The 27,446-nt window shown below is 45.4% G+C and overlaps 1 protein-coding gene across 1 annotated transcript in view; it reads left to right on the forward strand.

Annotated features, from left to right (window-relative positions):
- The first annotated feature begins 112 nt into the window (after window positions 1-112).
- EME2 (essential meiotic structure-specific endonuclease subunit 2) overlaps window positions 113-27,446 on the forward strand; it is a 30,782-nt gene continuing 3,448 nt past the window's right edge. The window contains 5 exon segments of the mRNA XM_074964883.1: window positions 113-124; window positions 1,156-1,396; window positions 1,428-1,682; window positions 6,456-6,592; window positions 9,501-9,593. Coding sequence (XP_074820984.1) covers window positions 113-124; window positions 1,156-1,396; window positions 1,428-1,682; window positions 6,456-6,592; window positions 9,501-9,593 — 738 coding nt within the window.

Raw genomic sequence — 27,446 nt, forward strand, 5'->3', positions numbered from 1 at the left:
TGCCAAAGTGATCTGAGCGGGCTCCATGCTTGCCATGGTATGGCGTCTGCAGAGAAAAAAGGCGGGGAAAGATTGTCTGCCATTGTTGACAGAGGGAGGGGTGGCTGACGAAATGGCTTACAGGGTTGGCTTACAGGGAATTAAAATCAACAAAGGGGGTGTCTTTATATCAAGGAGAAACAAAAACAACTGTCACACAGAATGGCCCCCTTAACGATTGAACTCAAAACCAATAGGACTACTAGCCATCCTCATCTCCTGGCTGCTCGCCAGAAGATGGTGCAATACGACTGCCAGCAGAACTAAAAAGAATGACCTGGTCAAGTCATTCCTGTTTTAGTCCCTGCATCCATGTCTGCCCAGGCGCTCATTACCGAGGCAGCCAAGAGCACCTCAGACATGATGACGATGGTTATCAGGCCTATTGCACCCTCTGCTGCCACAAGGCAATGAGCTGCTGCTGTGTAGCAATGCAGTACCACATCTGCCAGCACCCAGGAGACGTACGGTGACAGTGAGTTGAGCAGGCTCCATGCTTGCCGTGGTATGCCGTCTGCACAGGTAATTCAGGAAAAAAGGTGTGAAACGATTGTCTGCCGTTGCTTTCACGGAGGGAGGGAGGGAGGGCCTGACGACATGTACCGAGAACCACCCACGACAATGTTTTTGCCCCATTAGGCATTGGGATCTCAACCCAGAATTCCAATGGGTGGCGGAGACTGCGGGAACTGTGGGATAGCTACCCACAGTGCAACGCTCCAGAAGTCGACGCTAGCCTCAGTACTTTGGAAGCACTCTGCCGAGTTAATGCACTTAATGCACTTAGAGCATTTTGTGTGGGGACACACACAATCGACTATATAAAAACGATTTCTAAAAAAAGACTTCTATAAATTTGACCTAATTTCGTAGTGTAGACATACCCTGAGCCACTTGTTTGTCGTAAACTAGGATTTACTTCCTATGAGAGGAATTTAGGTTTTTAATTAATCCTTTTTTCTTCATTTTTAATTAAAACTAACCTAAGCAAAACAAAATGTATCACTTAGGTAAATATTTTTAAAATAAATAAGTTTAGTGCATTCATATATTAGAAATTGGTACAGAATATTGAGTGTGTCTGCATTTTCTAAGCAAACAATGTTAGTCTTTTAGGTAATTCGAAATGCTGAAGAGAAAAATAAAACCATGGAGGAAAATTCAAAGAATCAATCCAATGGCAAAACCAACAGAGTTATCAAAAGAGCTGCTGCCTGGGAAATTTCAGATTCTGACGCAGACAGTGAGGTTGAATCATGTCAAACCAGAAATGTTACCCTGATGCACCCAGCTGCTGATACACTGGATCATGGCATTTGTGATCATGATGCACAAGAAGAGCCGAAAAGCTGTGTGTGTCAGTGAGTCTAAAGAGCTAGTTTTGCCAGCCTCTCCTCAGCAAGTAACTACATCCTCTCCAAGCCCAAATAAAAGGAGGAGAAGGAGAACTCCAGAGGAAATAGAGGCAGGTCAGGCAAGAGCAGAACCAAGGAAACTCAAAAGGGAAATCAAGAAGACAGAAAAAGAGAGGAGAAAAGCAGAGGAGGCACTAGAACAACAGAGGCGAAGGGAAGCTGCTGATGCCTTGAAGCTGCTTCTGCCAGACCAGTGTCTGAAGTACATGACTGTCTGCATAGACCTAGGTAGGCAGTCTCTGAATTAGCTTTGATTTTTCTCCTGGCATTTATTCTAGGGATCTCACTGTGCTAATACCACCCTCTACTATGAAGGTGGAGATTAATTTAAAATGGGAGGGAGTGCTATCTTATGGTTAAACTAGGTGACCAGGGTTTCCAAGTTCTATTCCCAGGTCTTCCATTAACTTGCTGGACGACCTTAAGTAAGTCATTTATGGGCACATTTGTCAATGTTAGCTACTGATTTTGATTGCCCTCATTTTGGGGTGTCCAACTTCAGACACCATTTCAAGGTGATGAGTAAAGCCAGCTCCTGTTAGAGTGATGGGTGCTAAGTACTTGTAACAGTCACATCCAAAGTGCCTTTAGATGTGCACCCAAATTCAGTGGCCACTTGTGAAAAATGAAGCTTTAACTTCTCTGTGCCTTAATTTCTCAGTGAGTAAAATGGGGATGATAATGCTTCCCTACATCATGACAGGGGCTGCAAGAGTTAATTAATGTTTGTAAAACACTTTGAGATTGTCAGCTGGAAGACACTGTAAAAGGGTAAAATATTAGATTATTATAATCGGTTCTTTGTTAAAGTCACATTTGCTGGAATTCACTTGTTTGTGTGTTTTGGCGTTTACATTTTCAAGTGTTACAGCTTGTTCAAGTTCATACAACTAAACACTGTCAAAGTGTGTCTTGCTGAAGTAGTGCTTGGGTTAGCAAGAAGATAGAGATAAATTCAGGTTAGTTTGACTGCATTTTTAAACTCTCAGGCCATCAGGCAGTGTGACTCTGATCTAGTTTCAGTGCATAGGGCTTCTATGCCACTGGGTAAGTAGTTAATGTTCTTTCCCCCAAAACTGGCCATTACTAGGCACAGACTATTAAAAAGACAAGGAAGAAAATGTGAGTTTCAGAGCTGATTGCCTGTGTTATATCTTATCTAGAGTCCACATCTGGGGACACTTCCAAGATAATTGTAGATAACTCTCTGTCTGGAAATGTTAACTCCTGACATGCCAGGCCAGACCATCTTTTGGGCCCAGTCCTGCTCCCAGTATCTCAGAGGAGAGGATAGTACCCTTCTGCTAGTTTCTATTTCCAGCAATGTTATCTTAGACCAAGCAGTGCACAGTATATTCAGAGAGCTCTACAGGTGCCTGTTTCCTGGGTGTAATACTTATTTTAGAAGCACGTCATGAGGATTTAACAAAGTCCATCCACTTGCACTGGCATTTAAAGGGTTAAATAAGCTATCTTATTTGGGAGGCAGGGAATTAAAATGTGGAGCCATTATGGACATAGGATCATAGAAAATCGAGAGGGCAATGACTTATGAGGTGCCCATCCTCCTGTCCCTGCAGGATTGGTCCCTGTTTCTTACTTACTAGAATTTTGTCTTTCCTGGTTATAAAGTTTATTCTCTTGGTAGTAAAAAGTCTTGTCTTATTTTAGCTTTACAAATGGTCACAGTATTGACTATTGTTGTGCCGATTGCCATTCTCCACCCCAGAATTGGCTGCATTTCATTTGCTGTAGGTATGTATACAGAGCTCAATACTGCAATATTAATCAGGTTGAGTGGGGCAACTTTTGTGAGTTAAGGCTTGCAGATGTAGCATGGTTCAGAAGAAACAAATTGAATGTGATCATTGTAACTCTATCATAATACATAAGCACAAGGGGCCAAATTAAGGTTGCACAGACATTCAAGCATTTCCTAGCTTTTGAGAGCTTCACTTTGCAATTTTAACATTCTTTGAATGGAGGGTTTTAAATGTAAATTCTTACGTTTTTCTTTAAATTAAAAAAACAAAAATTCCATCCTGTAAACCATATTGACTCCCCACAAGGTCATCAGCATCAGAGTTTAAGATCCACTGCGCAGTGCTCTACTAGTTAAGATAACAGAGTAACTGGTACCAGGAGAAGGCTGTATATTCTGTGGGGACTTGCAAGTAGAGGAGGATGGAGATCCACTTTGCCGTTGGGTTTCACAGCTATTTTCTGGAGAGCAGAGGAATGGTGAGATTCAGGAATAATAAATGCAGTTCTAGGTTCCATAGGAGAGCGTTCCCTAGTGGTTATGCTTTAGTGCAGAGGCGGGCAAACTATGGCCCGTGGAGCCTAGCCCCCAGCCCCTCCCCTGCTGTCCCCCATCCCCCGCAGCCTTAGCTTGCTGTGCTGCCAGTGCTCTGGGCGGCAGGGCTGCGAGCTCCTCCCAGGTAGCACAGCGGCATGGCTGGCTCCAGCCAGGCGGGGCGGCTGCCAGTCCTGCTGCTCTGAGCAGCATGGTAAGGGGGCGGGGAGTGTGGGGGGGTGGATAATGGGCAGGGGGTTCCAGGAGGCAGTCAGGGGACAGGGAACAGGGGGCGGTTGGATGGGGTGAAGGTTCTGGCGGGGGACGGTAAGGGGATGGGGAACAAGGGGGGTTGGATAGGCGTGGAAGTCCCGGGGGGCCTGTCGTGGGGGGTGTGGATAGGGGTTGGAGCAGTCAGGGGACAGGGAGCAGGGGGGGTTGGATAAGGGGTGGGGTCCCGGGCAGGCGGATAGGGACAGGGGATCCTGGAAGGGGGCGGTCAGAGGACAAGGAGCAGGGGGGGTTGGATGGGTCGAAGGTTCTGACAGGGGCAGACAGGGGATGGGAAGTGGGAGGGGGTGGATAGGGGGAAGGGGCCAGGCTGTTTGGGGAGGCACAGCCTTCCCTACCTGACATTCCATACAGTTTCGGAAACCCGATGTGGCCCTCAGGCCAAAAAGTTTGCCTACCCCTGCTTTAGTGAAAAGAAAAGGAGTACTTATGGCACCTTAGAGACTAACCAATTTATTTGAGCATGAGCTTTCGTGAGCTACAGCTCACTTCATGATTTTCATGCACGTTGTAAGGAGAGTGGTCACTTTGGATAGGCTATTACCAGCAGGAGAGTGAGTTTGTGTGTGTGGTTTTTGGAGGGGGGTGAGGGGGTGAGAGAACCTGGATTTGTGCAGGAAATGGCCCAACTTGATGATCACTTTAGATAAGCTATTACCAGCAGGAGAGTGGGGTGGGAGGAGGTATTGTTTCATGGTCTCTGTGTGTATATAATGTCTTCTGCAGCTTCCACAGTATGCATCCGATGAAGTGAGCGGTAGCTCACGAAAGCTCATGCTCAAATAAATTGGTTAGTCTCTAAGGTGCCATAAGTACTCCTTTTCTTTTTGCGAATACAGACTAACACGGCTGTTACTCTGAACCCTGCTTTAGTGGTAACTCTTCTGCCTGTGTCTCCTCCAACTTTTCTCTGTCAACCCTCTCCAGTTCCTGCCCCTTTCTCCCCCTGATGCTGTTCCTCCCAGCTCCTGCCTGTTTCACCCCATCTTCGGCCAATATCCCCCATGCTCCTATCTTCCCCTCCTACTCTGCTCCTGCCTCTGTCCTCCCCACCCCTCTTGTTCCTCACCTCTCTGCATTAGAATCAGGTGGCTTCCTCCCCTTCCTCTTTGGTGCCTGGCTGCCAACAGGGAGAACATTGAGGGCACAGGAAAAACAGGGCTTGGTTCCTGTGGCACAGTGTCCCACAGCAATTGCAGGGAAGGTCCTGGTCAGCCACAGGAGGGAGCATGCTCAATTGTTCCACAGGGATGGCATATGCATAGCTCAGTGGCCATGTAGGAACAGTGAGGAGATGAAGAATGCTCAAGGTAGAGGGAATCTTTGGACATACTTAGGTGCCAAATTCAGACAGGTCTCTAATGAGCATGTGCTAACTGTGACTTTTTTTTTGATGCTTATTACTTGGCCAAATTGGGTGACTTTTCACAGGAATAGCAAAAGGCGTGTCTCTGACACCTAGGGTAACGCTCCTACCAAATTTCAAGCCCCTGTGATGAAGGATGGGGCATAAGAGCTTCTCAATGAAAATGGTTATAGGAAAATTTCTAATATGGATAACAATGTATTTTTCCCTAGTCTTGTTCTTGGAAATGGCTGAACCATTTTTGCTGAAACTTCCCATATAAAGTCAGCCTGAGACAGGCTCCAGATGTGAAAAATTTCATCTCTGTATGATTTAAGATTGGCAAAGTTATAAACAACTGTAAATGGGGTCTTCTAAGGGAAAGAATAAGGCAACATTAAGTATTGGTGTCCCTACTTGTGCTGATTGTAATTAACAGTGTGTTGTAAATTTCTCTATGAGATAATCATGTGACATGCAGCATGCTGTATTCAGAGACCTGCTATTCAGTGTTCAGGCTTGAAATAATGATAAGAATGGTCATACTGGGTCAGACCAAAGGTCCATCTAGCCCAGTATCCTGCCTTTCGACAGTGTCCAATCCCAGGTGCCCCAGAGGGAATGAATAGAACAGGTCATCATCAAGTGATCCATCCCCCGTCGCCCATTCCCAGCTTCTGGCAAACAGAGGCTAGGGACACCATCCCTGCCCATCCTGGCTAATAGCCATTGATGGACCTATCCTCCATGAATTTATCTAGTTCTTTTTTGAACCCCATTATAGTCTTGGCCTTCACAACATCCTCTGGCAAAAGGTTCCACAAGTTGACTGTGCGTTGTGTGAAGAAATACTTCCTTTTGTTTGTTTTAAACCTGTTGCCTATTAATTTTGTTTGGTGACCCCTAGTTCTTGTGTTATGAGGAGTAAATAACACTTCCTTATTTACTTTCTCCACATTAGTCGTGATTTTATATCAATCATTTCTCTTCTTTGTGTGGGTTTTAGTTGCTATTTATTACCACTCCCTTTCCTCACCTGATGTCTGGCCTGTTCTCTCTCTCCCTTCAGGTCTACTAGAAGATCCTGGATCAGATGCTTTGATGGAGGCTTTTGGTTCCTTGGAATGTAAATACTACATTGAGTCTCAGGAAGTTCCCTGCAGCATAACCTGGAGGAGAAACACTCCTAACAGTTTCTCCAGTACTGTGATTATCTGAATCCAATTTGTCCTCTCTTCCCTTAGGGGCCTCCTCATATGCCTTATAAATTTAAACTGGCAACAGCTATGCTGTGGGAAAGAAGTTTTGAATTGCATTAATTATTAGTGCTGTGATTTCCAGTAGCCTTTCTAGGCAGGGCTATGGGGTCATCAGCCTCAGATATATAAATTCTGTGTGACCACTGTTAGTTCAGGGAATGGAGTTGAGTTTGATTGTCCTATAGTTTATTTCAAAGTGAGTGACTTTCATGCAACTGGGTGTCATTGTCCCAAGCACATACACATCCAGGATGGACTATGAATCTCTGCAGCAAACATGATGGAGGTCAGAGTGAGTCATTGATTGTGGAGAGGTTTCATATAGAAAAAGATTTCTAAAACAAATTCTGTGTTTGCGAAGCATTCTTGATGGCTGCTGAGGATGTGAACTGCATTGCTGGGGAAGACAGACCGGGCCAGCTGCAGGCTCCCTTGCTGCTGAATGAAGCCTTTGAGCTCTTTAGAAAATCCTGTGGCTGTTTCTGAACATAGGCTGATGGAAATCCTAGGGTATGAAGTTATCTTCTCTCTGATACCAAATGCCACCATAGCAGGAGATCATAGAATCATAGAATATCAGGGTTGGAAGGGACCTCAGGAGGTCATCTAGTCCAACCCCCTGCTCAAAGCAGGACCAATCCCCAATTAAATCATCCCAGCCAGGGCTTTGTCAAGCCTGACCTTAAAAACTTCTAAGGAAGGAGATTCTACCACCTCCCTAGGTAACGCATTCCAGTGTTTCACCACCCTCCTAGTGAAAAAGTTTTTCCTAATATCCAACCTAAACCTCCCCCACTGCAACTTGAGACCATTACTCCTTGTCCTGTCATCTTCTACCACTGAGAATAGTCTAGAACCATCCTCTTTGGAACCACCTCTCAGGTAGTTGAAAGCAGCTATCAAATCCCCCCTCATTCTTCTCTTCTGCAGACTAAACAGTCCCAGTTCCCTCAGCCTCTCCTCATAAGTCATGTGTTCCAGACCCCTAATCATTTTTGTTGCCCTTCGCTGGACTCTCTCCAATTTATCCACATCCTTCTTGTAGTGTGGGGCCCAAAACTGGACACAGTACTCCAGATGAGGCCTCACCAATGTCGAATAGAGGGGAACGATCACGTCCCTCGATCTGCTCGCTATGCCCCTACTTATACATCCCAAAATGCCATTGGCCTTCTTGGCAACAAGGGCACACTGCTGACTCATATCCAGCTTCTCGTCCACTGTAACCCCTAGGTCCTTTTCCGCAGAACTGCTGCCTAGCCATTCGGTCCCTAGTCTGTAGCTGTGCATTGGGTTCTTCCGTCCTAAGTGCAGGACCCTGCACTTATCCTTATTGAACCTCATCAGGTTTCTTTTGGCCCAATCCTCCAATTTGTCTAGGTCCCTCTGTATCCTATCTCTGCCCTCCAACGTATCTACCACTCCTCCCAGTTTAGTATCATCCGCAAATTTGCTGAGAGTGCAATCCACACCATCCTCCAGATCATTTATGAAGACATTGAACAAAACCGGCCCCAGGACCGACCCCTGGGGCACTCCACTTGACACCGGCTGCCAACTAGACATGGAGCCATTGATCACTACCCGTTGAGCCCGACAATCTAGCCAACTTTCTACCCACCTTATAGTACATTCATCCAGCCCATACTTCTTTAACTTGCTGACAAGAATACTGTGGGAGACCGTGTCAAAAGCTTTGCTAAAGTCAAGAAACAATACATCCACTGCTTTCCCTTCATCCACAGAATCAGTAATCTCATCATAGAAGGCGATTAGATTAGTCAGGCATGACCTTCCCTTGGTGAATCCATGCTGACTGTTCCTGATCACTTTACTCTCGTGTAAGTGCTTCAGGATTGATTCCTTGAGGACCTGCTCCATGATTTTTCCGGGGACTGAGGTGAGGCTGACTGGCCTGTAGTTCCCAGGATCCTCCTTCTTCCCTTTTTTAAAGATTGGCACTACATTAGCCTTTTTCCAGTCATCTGGGACTTCCCCCGTTCGCCACGAGTTTTCAAAGATAATGGCCAATGGCTCTGCAATCACATCCGCCAATTCCTTTAGCACTCTCGGATGCAACTCGTCCGGCCCCATGGACTTGTGCACGTCCAGCTTTTCTAAATAGTCCCTAACCACCTCTTTCTCCACAGAGGGCTGGCCATCTACTCCTCATGTTGCGATGCCCAGCACAGCAGTCTGGGAGCTGTCCTTGTTAGTGAAGACAGAGGCAAAAAAAGCATTGAGCACATTAGCTCAATTGAGATGGGGAACCTTGCCAGTAAGATGTAATGATCAGTACAGTGGCATTATTCTCTCCCGTGTCCCACTGCAAGGATTTCAGGTTGGTAAGTTGAGGTCAGTCCTGTACTTGGATGACTGGTTCTCTGAGTAACCCATTAAATGTTGTGGGAGAAAAGCTGGCTGGAGCTGTGACCCAGTGATGTGGTGTGCAATCCAGATGTAGTGTGAACTTTTTGCTTGCTTTCCCACCTTGATCTGGACCTTCCCATCTGTGAATAAGTGGCTGTTGTCCCCAATAAGCTGAATTAGGTGATGCTGTAACACAGACTGCAGCACAGCCAAGTCCAGTTTCAACATCTCTGTCTAGGTTCATGAGTTTTGTAATTGTCCTGCTCTGTTCCCTGCACCCTCAGTGCTCTGTATTTATGTGATCTGCCTTTTAATCAAGCCATATGGCTTTTTCAGCTCTAACTTCAGCCATTACCTCTTTCCATTCCAGATGGTATGACTGGGCTGAGACCCACCCAATTTAATTTCATTTTGAGCACATCCCAGTTTCAAAAAGTGAAAAATGATTGCCCATATCCCATGAAAAGTTGTCTTTGTTCCCCTAGGATAGTCCCCTGGTGAAGGCTGAAGAGGAAAATGAGGTGCTGGTGCTGGTAGATCCAAGGGACTTTCTCAAGGGTCTCTTTTCTATAACTCAGGTAGTGTAAATCTCTGAACTTGTGTCTAAAGAGAAGTCTGAGGAGAGCTGCCTTTTAACAGTAACACAGGCAGAAGGGGGTTATTCCAGAACTGTATTACAGAATGCACAAATGTGAATGTAAAGAGCTGTGGGCTGGAATAGCCTCTTCTTCAGCAGTTTAGATTTGACCCTGGTACCAAGTATTGAGAATATTTGCAAGAAAATGAGCTGGAGATAGTGCTTGTCCCATTTGTTTTTTTAATGGAACTCTGTCATTGCATATTTCTTTTTTTAAGATCTCACTCAGTTCCTTCCAAATTTCAACAGCATCAGGAATAAAACAGCTGTTTCCCTGCATTTTGTTCAAGGCTACAGAAACAGGCTTCAGGGCACTCAGCATGTGTTAAACATTTCTCTTAAGCCCCATGTTGAGAACTTTGGCTGTGACCAGGCCAGCTATTTTTTTATTATTTTGTTCACAAACTGTCATCAGATTAGGCCAGTTCTTGATATAGTGCTCAAAACAGTCCACTACTGAGTTCCATCGCACGCCTTGTGGGAGAGTTAGCTTGGTTCCTCCCACTTTTTTCAGAGCAGCTGCTGCAAAGTGATTGTTACGGAAGTATTTTGCCATTTCAACAACATTAGCCTTTATTTCTGGAACACTGACGTCTTTGGCTAGGAGGTGCATCAAATAAGCACTGCAACCATATGTTATTAGCTTGGGACTCTCTTCACTCTCTTCTAAATAATTTCTTCTCATCTTGGATACATTTGCAGTCTTGTCTGTGACCAAGCTGTATACTAGACATTTGAATTTTTTTTCACAGTTTGTTATAGCTTTTACTGCTACTTCTTGTAAGTATTCTGCTGTGTGTGCATTTCCTGATGTATCCAGGCACATTGCATGCTAGGGGAGGTGACAGCTCACCTGAAACGGACAGTCTACTCCACCTTAGAAAGCCCTTAGGTGTTACCCACAAAGGGGTTGGGGAGGAACATGGATGTAGGAGCAGGATTTTATAATTGTACTATGAGAATTAATGTATAGTTTTATTTTATTTTGAAAGTTACCCTTAGAATCATAGAATATCAGGGTTGGAAGGGACCTCAGGAGGTCATCTAGTCTAACACCCTGCTCAAAACAGGACCAATCTGCAATTTTTGCCCCAGATCCCTAAATGGCCCCCTCAGGGATTGAACTCATAACCCTGGGTTTAACAGGACAATGCTCAAACCACTGAGCTATCCCTTCCCCATCTTTTTGAATAGCAGAAAGGAATGACCCTTTGGGACTATGGGATTTTGTTGCCCGTACTCATTACAAATTGGGCCCTTTTAGTTTTTTGTTTTAAGGTTTAGTTAGTAAGAGACAGGATTTTGTATTGTGTTTATGTTAAGTATAATGTTGAAGTTCTGGGCCTCAATGTGAATTGTTTTGGTTATAAAATTTAACAAGGTTTAAATTACTGTGTTTTTTTGCTTGATATAAAATACTGCTGTTTGTATTTTTAAAGGTCTTTGTAAAAGACTGTTTCTGTGAATGAGAAATGCATGCATCAGAAAAAGATAAGGTGTGAGTGCCATTGTTGGAGCCAGATGGTCAAGGGAGGAGGAGTAAAGAAATTTAACAGACTTATCGACGCCAAAGAACCATCAATCTGCATCCATGACTGAGGGAAGGCAGATTGATGACCCTGAGGTGGAGGCTGGCACCCCTAAAGACAAAACAATTAATTAAATCAAAAGGACAGAATGGCCCTTTCAGAGGTGCTTTGGAATGTTAACATCAGAAGATAACATCGATTAAGGAGTAACCAGTCACAGACTGACACAGCAAAATCCATAAACTTCAACAACAAAAAAGACTATAAGAACAGGGTGCTTTGCCATGGGAGTTTGGGTTCATCTTGCCACTGCTCCAGAAGCATCGGATTGCGACCGACGGAGCCTGGCTCCCCTCTGTGACCAATCTGGCTGGCCACTAGATTAATCCAGACTTTGGACTGGTAACTATAAATATCGACTGGCAGTACTGTGTGCATGTGTGTGTGTGTGTGACTGAAAAGCATATGCTAACTGCTGTATTCTCAACAAATGCAGCATTTTGCCTTCTCCCCTTTAAAGGATCTCATGTGCTTTGTATAGCATAACATTTTTGGTGGCAAATTGTGAAAGGGGGAAGAATAATGTGTTGTAATTGTTGAGAATACTGCTAAAAGGTATACCATACACTCAAAAGCGATCAGTCATTCAGGTGTGCACACCCCTGGTCATAGAGATACCGGGCAGTAAAGAGGGAACCATTTGTGGTTAATATTGTATTCACTGTTGGTATTCTGTGAACTGAGAATTTTGATGATTAAAAGGTATACACACCCTCGGTCATAGCAGAGCTAAAAAAAAAGGAGAAAGGTTTAGCATTCCTCTCTCCACCCCGGACTGCTGGGGGAGAAATAATTGAAGGTGGGTATACCCACAATCGTAGCAGGGTCGGGCAATAGGGGGAGGATTAGAGTCCTCACTCCGACCCGTCGGTCGGGGAAAACTATACAGATAAGATACATACAAACTGTCTCGGTATATACACCCCCAGTTGTAGAGGTGCCAGGCCATAAGGGGGAGGGTTAGAGTCAGGGGTGAAAGTAAGTTGAGTGACTTACCAGTACTCTGGGGCCAGCTCTGGCCCCCGGAAGGGGCGGGGCCTAGGGCAGAAGGGGCAGGGATTGAGGGGGTCGGAGCCAGCCCCAGCCCTCCCTGTAAGGTAACTGCCCCCCCCCCGGGGTAGCAGCAGCAGCCTGGGGCTCTGGGGGCTATTTAAAAGGCCCTGGGCTCCCCTCTTCTACCACCCTGGCCCTTTAAATAGCCGCCGGAGCCCTGGGGAAACGGCGGGGCTCCAGCAGCTATTTAAAGGACCGGGGCGGCAGAGGCAGCTGGAGCCTCGGGCCTTTAAATAGCCCCTGGAGCCCCCACTACCCCAGGGCTCTGGGGGCTATTTAAAGGGCCCACGGCTCCTCTGCTTCTACTGCCCCGGTCCTTTAAATAGCCGCTGGAGCCCTGGAGTAGCAGCGGCGGGGCTCCAGTGGCTATTTAAAGGGCCCGGGGGGTAGAAGCAGAGGAGCCCCAGGCCCTTTAAATAGCTGCCGGAGCCCCGCAGCTGCTACCCCAGGGCTCCAGCAGTGGGGCTCTGGAGGCAATCCTCGCTCCTACCCATCTGTCGGGGAAAAATTGCATAAATGAATATACCCTCGGTCGTAGCAAAATTGAGCCCAAAAGGTAGGGGGCTTAGAGTTTCCCCTTCCTGCTCTGTCAGGCAGAGTTCTTTTTAGTGGGTACAGACTTTTGTGTTTTGTAAGTCCCAGCATGAGCATGGGCACAAAAGAGTTATAAAGGTAAAAAATATTCATAAAGAAATATGTTCGGGTGGTATATTCTATGTGAGACCCAACTCTGAAGGATATAGGAGTGTGGGCAAATAGTGGCAGCACCTATGTAAGAAATGTTTAAAAGGAAACAATCCAAAGATGATACTTTGTTCAAGAGATTATGCCTTTTAAACAAATCTTGCTCTGTTAAACCAAACTCTGAAGGATATAGGAGTTTGGGCAGTGTAGTATTTTTTGTGAGTGATATTGTGGTGATTTCACAATTTTGAAAGAAATGTTTAAGGAAAGGGATCAGGAGGGGTGGGGGCTAGTTGAGGAGCCCATTCTCCTTGCTAAATTGGTAGTGGAACAAAGCCTGTGTCCATGAAAAGGGACAGTTCAGCAAGGAAAGCAGAATCGGGCCTAGACAAGCAGGCAGGCAGGCAACAAATTAAAAAAAAAAAATTAAAAAATGGAAAACAGGTTGGAAGCCCTGAGGGCTTAGTGGCGAAAGTAAAAAAAAAAATATAAAAAAGTAAGTACAGGCACGGGTATTTCAGATGACCGGAACAATACTTGAAATGGTGAAATCTGAGAGATAAGCAAGTGATTTAAGGAAAGAGAGTGAAAAGTTAACTCTGCAGAGGCTGGAGGGAATTAAGCAGTTAAACTTTGTAAAAATGTTAAAAAGAAAAAGTGTTAGAGAAAAAGAATTCTTGGTTTCTTTGCAGCTATTCTGAAGGAACAATGGGCCCTTTTCCAAAGGAATGTCTGTATATAAGCCAGGAAAAAAGACAATCTGATTTAAAGCTTTAGGAATGAAACAAAAATTCCATATATCATACCGACCACAATCCTTAGGTCAAGTAGAGCGCATAAACAGCATCATTAACGAAGCATTACAAAAAGTAGTAAGCCATACCGGAAAGGATTGGCCAAACAAGCTGCCTCTAATTCTAGCAGCTATCCGCAGCAGCTTTTTCAAATCATGTTTGGACACTCAATGCACCTTATGATTGACCCTAGCCACCTAATACAAAATCAGAAAGAGATCCCTAATGTAACACAGTGTGAATATTTGCAGTGGCTTAAACAACTGCAAAAAAATAAAACCACTCTTTAATATAGGGTCAATCAAGCCATCAAACAAATAAATAAAAAAATCCATGCACAAAGGCATTGTAAAACAGTCCTGTGGGAAACAGGATCAAGTCATGTATCTCAAATTTTAAAAAAATGGGCCACTCACTGAAATCAAAATGAACAGAACCCTATTCCATAGTGGACTGCCTCAGCCCACTGGTATACCATATTAAAAAGGATGGAAAATTAAAATAGGTACATGTCTCACAAATTAACCTTTTTACATCAATAATAATGTCTTGAACTTTTTACAGAAAAGAACTTCTGGGATTCGGAACGTGAGACGCAGCTCGACCACTACTGCCCTCCAAATCCATAAAACCTCAGTATAAGGTTTGGCAGTCCCTGTTCTTGGGGGCCTGTGTGTCCCAGATATTTAAAAATATCTTGGGGGAGCCCACTGCAATCTCTTCCCTGGTCAAAAATATTTCTCTCCTAACTAATCAATCGTGGATCCCTGTCAGGGAACCAGAAATCCTCTTAAAGAATTTTAAAGAATCCTTATTGAGGTTACAGGGACAAACCATCCCGATGTGTAGAAAGAATAGTAAATATGGCAGGCAACCAGCTTGGCTTAACAGTGAAATCCTTGCTGATCTTAAACACAAAAAAGAAGCTTACAAGAAGTGGAAGATTGGACAAATGACCAGGAAGAGTACAAAAATATTGCTCGGGCATGCAGGAGTGAAATCAGGAAGGCCAAATCACACGTGGAGGTGCAGCTGGCCAGAGATGTTAAGAGTAACAAGAAGGGTTTCTTCAGGTATGTTAGCAACAAGAAGAAAGTCAAGGAAAGTGTGGGCCCCTTACTGAATGAGGGAGGCAACCTAGTGACAAAGGATGTGGAAAAAGCTAATGTACTCAATGCTTTTTTTGCCTGTCTTCATGAACAAGGTCAGCTCCCAGACTACTGCACTGGGCAGCCCAGCATGGGGAGGAGGTGACCAGCCCTCTCTGGAGAAAGAAGTGGTTCGGGACTATTTAGAAAAGCTGGATGAGCACAAATCCATGGGGCCGGATGTGCTGCATCCGAGAGTGCTAAAGGAGTTGGCGGATGTGATTGCAGAGCCATTGGCCATTATCTTTGAAAACTCATGGCGATCGGGGGAGGTCCCGGACAACTGGAAAAAGGCTAATGTAGTGCCCATCTTTAAAAAAGACAAGAAGGAGGATCCTGGGAACTACAGGCCAGTCAGCCTTACCTCAGTCCCTGGAAAAATCATGGAGCAGGTCTTCAAGGAATCAATTCTGAAGCACTTAGAGGAGAGGAAAGTGATCAGGGACAGTCACCATGGATTCACCAAGGGAAAGTCATGTCTGACTAATCTAATTGTCTTCTATGACAAGATAACTGGCTCTGTGGATGAGGGGAAAGCAGTGGACGTGTTTTCCTTGACTTTAGCAAAGCTTTTGACACTGTCTCCCACAGTATTCTTGCCAGCAAGTTAAAGAAGTATGGGCTAGATGAATGGACTATAAGGTGGATAGAAAGCTGGCTAGATTGTCGGGCTCAACAGGTAGTGATCAATGGCTCCATGTCTAGTTGGCAGCTGGTATCAAGTGGAGTGCCCCAAGTGTCGGTCCTCCAGCTGGTTTTGTTCAGTATCTCCATTAATGATCTGGAGGATGGTGTGGATTGCACCCTCAGCAAGTTTGCAGATGACACTAAACTGGGAGGAGTGGTAGATACACTGGAGGGTAGGGATAGGATACAGAGGGCCCTAGACAAATTAGAGGATTGGGCCAAAAGAAATCTGATGAGGTTCAACAAGGACAAGTGCAGAGCCCTACTCTTAGGATGGAAGAATCCCATGCACCGCTACAGACTAGGGACTGAATGGCTAGGCAGCAGTTTTGCAGAAAAGGACCTAAGGGTTACAGTGGACAAGAAGCTGGATATGAGTCAACAGTGTGCCCTTGTTGCCAAGAAGGCCAATGGCATTTTGGGCTGTATAAGTAGGGGCATTGCCAGCAGACCCAGGGACGCGATCGTTCCCCTCTATTCGACTTTGATGAGGCCTCATCTGGAGTACTGTGTCCAGTTGTGGGCCCCACACTATAAGAAGGATGTGGAAAAATTGGAAAACGTCCAGCGGAGGGCAACAAAAATGATTAGGGGACTGGAACACATGACTTATGAGGAGAGGCTGAGGGAACTGGGATTGTTTAGTCTGCGGAAGAGAAGAATGAGGGGGGATTTGATAGCTGCTTTCAACTACCTGAAAGGGGATTCCAAAGAGGATGCATCTAGACTGTTCTCAGTGGTAGCAGATGACAGAACAAGGAGTAATGGTCTCAAGTTGCAGTGGGGGAGGTTTAGGTTGGATATTAGGAAAAACTTTTTCACTAGGAGGGTGGTGAAACACTGAAATGCGTTACCTAGGGAGGTGGTGGAATCTCCTTCCTGAGAAGTTTTTAAGGTCAGGCTTGACAAAGCCCTGGCTGGGATGCTTTATTTGGGGATTGGTCCTGCTTTCAGCAGGGGGTTGGACTAGATGACCTCCTGAGGTCCCTTCCAACCCTGATATTCTATGATTCTATGATTCTAAAATCGTACAATAAAAATACAAATCGAATTCTGAGGCCACTAGGAAATACCAGTACAGTATTTATGCCTGGGATGGGGAAGTGGGACTTAGGGTTCACCTTATGAACATCACAGAAACAGCTAAAATTGCAAAATAAAACTGCCTTATCCATGGGATGCACTGAAATGCAGATTCTCAGTTTAGCATCACTCGAACATGAGGTGTTCTGGGTAATATCAAAAAATGTTAAAAGTATTGGAACACCTTTTAAAAGAACAACAAAAATCTTTATTTAATACATGTAAACATAAATAAATACAGTACGTCTCCAGTAAGGTTAAGCCTGAATTGTTACTAGAAAAAATGATTGTTAAAATTGCCCATCAACAATCTGTGGAGGCGAAGCTATAAAAAGTCAGTCTACTACTGAAAATGGCCATGGGATCTTTCTGGTTACCTTGCATTATGGGGCAGTGGGCTGGAAAAAAAAGAAAATATTATTAAACACACAATAGTGTACAGAGTGGGACCCTCGCAAATGGGTATGCCTCTCCCTGCCTGCCACCATAGAACCATGCAGTAGGGACACATCACTAGGCACATGTGTCTAAAATAAACTAAAAAAATATAACCCATGTGGTATATAATGGACAATGTGTATGTGTTGTATCCTGGGAAATAAAATTTTGGGAGAATGACAGTATTAGCCAGCCACCAGTAAATAAGTGTAGATGCAATGCAAGCATTTTATACACTAAGAACCACACTTATTACCTTCCTAAGCTAAAAAAAAAAGCCCAAAGTACCGTGATTGCCCCCTTGGTTAATTTCTCCATGTCATCTGCTTTTAAAAGCCAAAGTAACGCAGTTTTTAAAAAAAAAACCAAAAATATGCAAAAAAGCAAGTTCTCCAAATAACACATACAAATAAAAATATAATTAAAATTGCTAATGCTAAAAGGGAGCTTACTGCATATCACTGGTATGATGTTTTTATGGTTTGGTCTCCCATCTCTAAAGGCATACTATCAATCATGCTTCATCCATTGCTAATTGTATTGGTATTATCCTGCATTTGCCTAATTAAAATGTTATGTATGTGTTGCTAAATAAAAAAAATGTTTGTTAAATTGCAACCGCAAACTCAAATTGCCTCTCAATATGTGGCTATAAAACAATTATATAAAATATGACCCACTCAAAAATTGTTCTTGAAGGGTCAAAAGGGGGATATGTCGGAGCAGGATTTTATAATTGTACTATGAAAATAAATGTTTAATTTGATTTTATCCTGCCAGTCACACTTTTTGAATAGCAGAAAGGAATGACCCTCTGGGACTATGGGATTCTGTTTCCCATACCCTTTACAAATTGGGCCCTTTTAGTTTTTTGTTGTAGGGTTTAGTTATTAAGAGACAAGATCCTATATTGTGTCTATGTTAAGTAGATTAGAAGAACGTTGAAGGCCTGGGCCTCAATGTGAATTGTTTTGGTTATAAAATTTAGCAAGGTTTAATTTACAATGTCTCTTCGCTCTATATAAAATACTGCTGTTTGTATTCTCAAAGGTCTCTGTAAAAGACTGTTTGTGTGAATGAGGAATGCATGCATCAGAAAAAGATAAGTTGTGAAGGCCATTGTCATAAATATAAAGGGAACGGTAAACACCTTTAAAATCCCTCCTGGCCAGAGGAAAAACCCTTTCACCTGTAAAGGATTAAGAAGCTAGGATAACCTTGCTGGCATCTGACCACAATGACCAATGAGGAGACAAGATACTTTCAAAGCTGGAGGGGGGGGGGGGAAAAAACAAAGGGTCTGGGTCTGTCTGGGTGATGCTTTTGCCGGGGACAAAACAGGAATGGAGACTTAGAACTTAGTAAGTAATCTAGCTAGATATGCGTTAGATTATGATTTCTTTAAATGGCTGAGGAAATAAGCTGTGTTGAAAGGAATGGATATTCCTGTCTTTGTGTCTTTTTGTAACTTAAGGTTTTGCCTAGAGGGATTCTCTATGTTTTGAATCTAATTACCCTGTAAGGTATTTACCATCCTGATTTTACAGAGGTGATTCTTTTTACTTCTATTAAAATTCTTCTGTTCAGAAACTGAATGCTTTTTCATTGTTCTTAAGATCCAAGGGTTTGGGACTGTGGTCACCTATGCAAATTAGTGAGGATTTTTACCAAACCTTCCCCAGGAAGTGGGGTGCAAGGGTTGGGAGGATTTTTGGGGGAAAGACGTTTCCAAACAACTCTTTCCCAGAAACCCAGTTAGATGTTTGGTGGTGGCAGCAAAAGTCGAAGGGCAAAAGGTAAAATAGTTTGTACCTTGGGGAAGTTTTAACCTAAGCTGGTAAAAGTAAGCTAAGGAGGTTTTCATGCAGGTCCCCACATCTGTACCCTAGAGTTCAGAGTGGGGAAGGAACCTTCACATGGTGGCAGAGTGGTGGGATTAACTTGAAATCATTTTGAGATCAATTTGAGATTTTTTGAACCAGAAGCACAGACTTTGGGGCCAGAGCAGAGACAAAAGGGAATTGTCTTTTGTGAACTGGAGTTTTCTCTACCTAAAGGCAGGGTAGTTAACCTCCTGCAGGGAAATTCACAAGTCTTCACAGACCTGAAGTTGTTTTTACCTAAGAGCAACTAGAGAGGTTTTCTGCCTATTTGCCTGGAGACAAAGGTGTTAGTTTTTGGTTTTTTAGGATTTTGATTTTTTGAACAAGGAGCACAGATCTTAAAAAGGAATTTTTTTTTTCCTTTGGGCTGCTGAAAAACAGGTTCTGGGCTTAAAGCAGTTAGAGGTGGGGTTTTTTTTTCTACTTTGGGGCCAGAGCAGAGACAAAAGGGAATTGTCTTTGGTGAGCTGGAGTTTTCTCTACCTAAAGGCAGGGTAGTTAACCTCCTGCAGAGAAATTCACCAGTCTTCACAGACCTGAAGAAGATTTTTTTTTTTTACTTAAGAGCAACTAGAGGGGTTTTCTGCCTATTTGCCTGGAGACAAAGGTGTTAGGGTTTTTGGGGTTTTTTAAAATTTTTGTTGTTGGTGGTGGTGGTTTTTTTTTGTTTTTTTGTTTTTTGATTTTTCTGTAGGCTGACAATCACTATCAAAGAATATAGGTATCATATTACAGCACAGCAAAATTTTACAAGCCAAATTTTTGTTTGTTTTATTTCTAACTCTCGGGTGTAAAGTTAGTTAAAAACAGAGAGGTAAAGATGACAGAAACCAAGACACAACACAAATTGGAGTTAGCCAGACTGGCGGCAGCGAAAGAGGCAGAAAAAGCCCTAGAAGCTGCCCACAGGAGAGAAATGGAGGCAAAGGACAAAGAAATGGAGGCAGCACAACACCAAGAGGCTGCTCACAGGAGAGCTGTGGAGGCAGAAAAACACCAAGATGCTCCTCACAGGAGAGCTATGGAGGCAAAGGAAAAAGAAATGGAGGCAAAGGAAAAAGAGAGGAAGCATGTGGAGGAGGAGAAGGAAAAAGAGAGGAAGCATGCACTGGAGATGGAGAAGGCAAAGGCTCAGCAGAATACACCAACAAACCCTAGCAATCCTTCTCCAGGTACCACTTCCCATCCCAGAAAGTTCCCCACCTACAAGGCAGGCGATGATACCTGTTTCTTAGAAAACTTCAAAAGGGCCTGCTTTGGGTACAGCATCTCTACAGACCAATACATGGTAGAGCTGAGGCCGCAGCTCAGTGGACCCTTAGCTGAGGTGGTGGCTGAAATGCCTAAGGAACAAATGAACCAGTATGAACTGTTTAAAACCAAGGTGAGAGTCAGAATGGGGCTAACACCTGAGCATTCCAGTCAGCGATTCAGAGCCCTAAGGTGGAAACCAGACGTGTCATTTACCCGACATGCCTACCACATTGTGAAACATTGGGATGCCTGGATATCAGGAGCAAGTGTTAAATCTCCAGAAGATTTGCCCTTCCTAATGCAAATGGAGCAGTTCTTAGAGGATGTTCCTGAGGAAATCGAAAGATACATCCTAGATGGGAAGCCCAAAACTGTAATCGAGGCGGGTCGAGATTGGAGCCAAATGGGTGGAGGTGGCAGAAAAGAAAAAAACTGGTCGCAGTTGGAGTGGATACCAGAAGGGACAACCTCAGACCACCCCCTACTACCGGGGGCCACCCAAGGCCCCAAATACCACCCAAGGAACCCTCCAGACACCTTATCGTCCCGCCACACTGTTCTCCAGCAACCCACCTCGCCCCAGTGATCCGTCAGCTGGACGATGTTTTAAATGCAATGAGATGGGGTATGTAAAGGCCAACTGCCCCAAGAACCCCAACAGATTACAATTCATTGCACCGGAATCACACCAGAGGTCCTCAGGCCCAGATACCTCCCAGATACCCTTGGAGTGGAGGGAAACTGTGAGTGTGAGCAGAAAGAAGGTCACCGCATGGAGGGACACCGGAGCACAAGTGTCAGCTATCCATGCTTCCTTAGTGGACCCCAGAGATCCAAGTGATGATTCAACCCTTCAAGTCAAACTCTTTCAATTTGCCGACAGCCAAGTTGCCTGTCCAGTACAAGAGCTGGTCAGGAACATGGACTTTTACAGTCTATGATGATTATCCCATCCCCATGCTGTTGGGGGAAGACTTGGCCAATCATGTGAAGCGAGCTAAGAGGGTGGGAATGGTCACCCGCAGCCAGGCTAAACAAGCCGTCATGCCTAGCTCTGTTCCGGAAACTTCTACCAGGACCCGGTCAGAGGTGATGGACCCAGACCCCAGGCCAATGTCTGTAACAGCAGTAGTGGATCCAGCCCCAGAGACCCAGACAGAGCCAGTCCCAGAACCAGAACTGGCGGAACAACCAGCACCAGACCCATTGCCAGCACTGAATCCAGTACTTGCAACCCCAACACCAGAGGGCCCCACCGAACCTGAACCAGCAGCAGCCGATAACCCTACACAAGAGGCTCAACCGGAGCCTGAACCCCAACATAGTGCATCAGTGGAGAGCGGTTCACAGTCAATGGAAACAGCCCCATCCCCTACATCGCTTCCAGAGGGACCAAGCATAGGTCCACAATCCAATGAGGAACTGATGTCTCCAGCATCAAGGGAACAGTTCCAGACCGAACAGGAAGTAGATGAAAGCCTCCAGAGAGCTTGGACAGTGGTACGGAGCAACTCACCGCCTCTCAGCTCTTCTAATCAATCCAGGTTTGTTGTATAAAGAGGACTTTTATACAAGGAAACTCTTTCTGGTGGACACCAGGAAGACTGGCATCCTCAGAGACAGTTGGTAGTTCCAACTAAGTACCGGGTCAAGCTCTTGAGCTTAGCCCACGATCATCCTAGTGGCCATGCTGGGGTGAACAGGACCAAAGACCGGTTGGGGAGGTCATTCCACTGGGAGGGAATGGGCAAGGATGTTTCTACCTATGTCCGGTCTTGTGAAGTATGCCAAAGAGTGGGAAAACCCCAAGACCAGGTCAGAGTCCCTCTCCAGCCACTCCCCATCATTGAAGTTCCATTTCAGCGAGTAGCTGTGGATATTCTGGGTCCTTTTCTGAAAAAGACACCCAGAGGAAAGCAGTACATACTGACTTTCATGGATTTTGCCACCCAATGGCCGGAAGCAGTAGCTCTAAGCAACACCAGGGCTAAAAGTGTGTGCCAGGCACTAGCAGACATTTTTGCCAGGGTAGGATGGCCCTCCGACATCCTCACAGATGCAGGAACTAATTTCCTGGCAGGAACTATGGAAAGCCTTTGGGAAGCTCATGGGGTAAATCACTTGGTTGCCACTCCTTACCACCATCAAACAAATGGCATGGTGGAGAAGTTTAATTGAACTTTGGGGGCTATGATATGTAAATTCGTAAATGAGCACTCCAATGATTGGGACCTAGTGTTACAGCAGTTGCTCTTTGCCTACAGAGCTGTACCACATACCAGTTTAGGGTTTTCACCATTTGAACTTGTATATGGCCACGAGGTTAAGGGGCCATTACAGTTGGTGAAGCAGCAATGGGAGGGATTTACACCTTCTCCAGGAACTAACATTCTGGACTTTGTAACCAACCTACAAAAGACCCTCCGAACCGCTCTAGCCCTTGCTAAAGAAAACCTACAGGATGCTCAAAAAGAGCAAAAAGCCTGGTATGATAAACATGCCAGAGAGTGTTCCTTCAAAGTAGGGGACCAGGTCATGGTCTTAAAGGCGCTCCAGGCCCATAAAATGGAAGCATCGTGGGAAGGGCCATTCACGGTCCAGGAGTGCCTGGGAGCTGTTAATTATCTCATAGCATTCCCCACCTCCAACCGAAAGCCTAAGGTGTACCATATTAATTCTCTAAAGCCCTTTTATTCCAGAGAATTAAAGGTTTGTCAGTTTACAGCCCAGGGAGGAGATGATGCTGAGTGGCCTGAAGGTATCTACTATGAAGGGAAAAGTGCTGATGGCATGGAAGAGGTGAACCTCTCCATGACCCCTGGGTGTATGCAGCGACAGCAGATCAAGGAGCTGTGCACTAGCTACGCGCCGACGTTCTCAGCCACCCCAGGACTGACTGAACGGGCATACCACTCCATTGACACAGGTAATGTACACCCAATTAAAGTCCAACCTTACCGGGTGTCTCCTCAAGCTAAAACTGCTGTAGAACGGGAGATGCAGGATATGTTACAGATGGGTGTAATCCGCCTCTCTGACAGTGCATGGGCATCTCCAGTGGTTCTAGTTCCCAAACCAGATGGGGAGATATGTTTTTGCGTGGACTACCATAAACTAAATGCTGTAACTCGCCCAGACAGCTATCCAATGCCATGCACAGATGAACTATTAGAGAAACTGGGACGGGTCCAGTTCATCTCTACCTTGGACTTAACCAAGGGGTACTGGCAAGTACCGCTAGATGAATCCGCCAAGGAAAGGTCAGCCTTCACCACCCATGTTGGGCTGTATGAATGTAATGTACTCCCTTTCGGGCTGCGGAATGCACCCGCCACCTTCCAAAGACTAGTAGATGGTCTCCTAGCGGGATTAGGAGAATATGCAGTCGCCTACCTTGATGATGTGGCCATATTTTCGGATTCCTGGGCAGAACACCTGGAACATCTACAGGAAGTCTTTGAGCGCATAAGGGAGGCAGGACTAACTGTTAAAGCTAAGAAGTGTCAAATAGGCCTAAACAGAGTGACTTACCTTAGACACCAGGTGGGTCCAGGAACTATCAACCCCCTACAGAACAAAGTGGATGCTATCCAAAAGTGTCCTGTCCCAAAGTCAAAGAAATAGGTTCAATCCTTCTTAGGCTTGGCCGGTTATTACAGATGATTTGTACCGCAATACAGCCAAATTGCCGCCCCACTGACAGACCTAACCAAAAAGAAACAGCCAAATGCTGTTCAGTGGACCGAAGAATGTCAGAAGGCCTTTAACCAGCTTAAAGCGACACTCATGTCTGACCCTGTACTAAGGGCCCCAGACTTTGACAAAGTGTTCCTAGTAACCACAGATGCGTCCGAGCGTGGTGTGGGAGCAGTTTTAATGCAGGAAGGACCGGATCAAGAATTGCACCCTGTAGTGTTTCTCAGCAAGAAGCTGTCTGAGAGGGAAAGCAACTGGTCAGTCAGTGAAAAAGAATGTTACGCTATTGTCTACGCTCTGGAAAAGCTATGCCCATATGTTTGGGGACGGCGTTTCCACCTGCAAACCTACCATGCTGCGCTACGGTAGCTTCATACCGCCACGGGAAATAGCAAAAAACTTAGTCGGTGGTTTTGACATCCAACACATCTCAGGAGCTTCTAACAAAGTGGCTGATGCACTCTCCCGTGAAAGTTTCCCAGAATCAACTGGTTAAAATTGTCCTTGAGATGTGGAAAATATTGTTAGTCTTTATATACTTACTTGGTAGTATATACAGAGGTGCATGTGTCTTATTAACTCTGTTTTTTCTTAGAGCTCCAGGAAGAAATCCCACCCAGCGTTTCATCCTATCTGTGATTTGGGGGGCGTGTCATAAATATAAAGGGAAGGGTAAACACCTTTAAAATCCCTCCTGGCCAGAGGAAAAACCCTTTCACCTGTAAAGGGTTAAGAAGCTAGGATAACCTTGCTGGCACCTGACCACAATGACCAATGAGGAGACAAGACAAGATACTTTCAAAGCTGGGGGGGAGGGGGGAGAAACAAAGGGTCTGGGTCTGTCTGGGTGATGCTTTTGCCGGGGACAGAACAGGAATGGAGTCTTAGAACTTAGTAAGTAATCTAGCTAGATATGCGTTAGATTCTGATTCCTTTAAATGGCTGAGAAAATAAGCTGTGCTGAAAGGAATGGATATTCCTGTCTTTGTGTCTTTTTGTAACTTAAGGTTTTGCCTAGAGGGATTCTCTATGTTTTGAATCTAATTACCCTGTAAGGTATTTACCATCCTGATTTTACAGAGGTGATTCTTTTTACTTCTATTAAAATTCTTCTGTTCAGAAACTGAATGCTTTTTCATTGTTCTTAAGATCCAAGGGTTTGGGACTGTGGTCACCTATGCAAATTAGTGAGGATTTTTACCAAATCTTCCCCAAGAAGTGGGGTGCAAGGGTTGGGAGGATTTTGGGGGGAAAGACGTTTCCAAACAACTTTTTCCCAGAAACCCAGTTAGACGTTTGGTGGTGGCAGCAAAAGTCGAAGGGCAAAAGGTAAAATAGTTTGTACCTTGGGGAAGTTTTAACCTAAGCTGGTAAAAGTAAGCTTAGGGGGTTTTCATGCAGGTCCCCACATCTGTACCCTAGAGTTCAGAGTGGGGAAGGAACCTCGACAGCCATTGTCGGAGCCAGATGGTCAAGGGAGGAGGAGTGAAGAAATTTAACAGACTTATTGACACCAAAAAACCATCAATGCGCATCCATGACTGAGGGAAGGCAGATTGATGACCCTGAGGTGGAGGCTGTTACCCCTAAAGACAAAACAATTAATTAAATCAAAAGGACAGAATGGCTCTCTTGGAGGTGCTTTGGAATGTTAACATCAGAAGATAAACACCGATTAAGGAGTAACCAGTCACAGACTGACACAGCAAAATCCATAAACTTCAACAACAAAAAAGACTATAAGAATAGGGTGCTTTGCCATGGGACTTTGGGTTCATCTTGCCACTATTCCAGCAGCATTGGATCACGACCTACAGAGCCCGGCTCCCCACTGTGACCAATCTGGCTGGCCACTAGATTAATCCAGACTCTGGACTGGTAACTATAAACATCGACTGGCAGTACTGTGTGCATGTGTGTGTGACTGAAAAGCATATGCTAACTGCTATATTCTCAATAAATGCGGCGTTTTGCCTTCTCCCCTGTAAAAAAATCTCGTGTGCTTTGTATAGCATAACAGGGATACTCAGGAGATTGGTAGTGAGGATTTGGAGCTTCTGAGCCCTAGGACGCTGGCTCAAGATCTAGCCCAGGTTGGTGGAGGCCACCCCCTCCACAATGCTGTGCAGTGGCCTGTGTGAAAGGAATTGTCAGGCTCAGCCCAATGCCTAATGGCTAGGTGTGGCAGAGTGTTGCTAGAGAGGCCTTAATCAGCTCCTGCCACCCCGGCCCCAATCACGGGGATTGGACTGGGGCTGGGTAGATAACTTAATGCTTGCCTGGTAACAGACCACACCTGCCAGCCTTGTTAGCAGGAGCTATAAGGCTGGGAGGAAGTGGAGAGCAAATGGGATGGGCAGGGGCGGGCAGGGAATGTCAGGCTCAGAGGGAGGTGGGAGTCTCCTATTCTGTTGCTGGCCAGCCTTGTGGTAGGCCAAGCTGTTGTAAAAAGCCTGTATATAGGTGGAAACTAGTGGTGGGGACTTGATCACAAATAAAGAGCGCAGGTGTTGCACTAGCCTGAAGTTTCCCGGAGTCTCTGAGAAGAGGGGGAGAAGGGCTGAAACAGAAGGGCACGGCGTGCACCCCATTACACGTGGGGGCTCATCTGGGATCCAAAACCACTGCCAGTGCATGGCTACCCAAGGATGGAGGGAACCGTGTGGTGGCTAGCTCAACAGCAAGAAGAGCTGCAGAAAACCCTGCAGGCCTTCCAGAAGTCCCACCACGCAGAGCTGCAGGTCCTACTTGCCTTGCAGGCCGAACAACAGAAGAACCACCAGGATTTCATCCGGGAGTAGGCCAGTGTACAGCAGCAGCTCCTGCACCAATGGGTCAGTCCCCCTGGAGGTGATGGCAGCCACGCACCAGGATTGGGGCTCTGTAAGATGGGCCCCGCCAACGACCCTTCCTGTGTACGTTTGAGTGGGTGGCCATGAGTGCCCAATAGGACAAGGCAACCTGGGTCCTAAGACTGGCCCCCTATCTGGCCAGTGAGGCGCAGGCTGCCTAGATGGCCTTAAGTAATGAACAGGCCAAAGATTACGACGCGGTGAAGGCGGCCATCCTAGACCGGATGGGACTGTCCGTGGAAAAAGTACAGACAGAAGTTTCGGACGGCCCGGTGGACAGGGGGTTTGCGGTTCTGAGCTTTTGCCCAGAAGCTCACAGACTGGGCCATGTGGTGGTTGAGACCGGACACCCAGATGGTGGGAGAAATGATGGACAGGGTGCTTCTGGAACAATTTGTGAAGGGCCTCCCAGAAAACATGTGAGTCTGGGTCCAGTGGCATCAGCCAAATATGGTAGAGGCTGCTGTCAAATTGACCAAGGAATATGCAGAGGCAGATGTTCCTTGAAAGGAGGGTTGAACAGGCCAGGACCTAGACTGGGGAAGAAACCCTGAGAAAAGAAAGGAGGAGATTAAGGGGGCCCCTACTTGCCCAGGACAGTTGGTCTGCTGGCGATGTGGGCAGCCGGGACAA

Source organism: Natator depressus, chromosome 10 (genome assembly GCF_965152275.1).
Source record: "Natator depressus isolate rNatDep1 chromosome 10, rNatDep2.hap1, whole genome shotgun sequence".
Classification (NCBI taxonomy): domain Eukaryota; kingdom Metazoa; phylum Chordata; order Testudines; family Cheloniidae; genus Natator; species Natator depressus.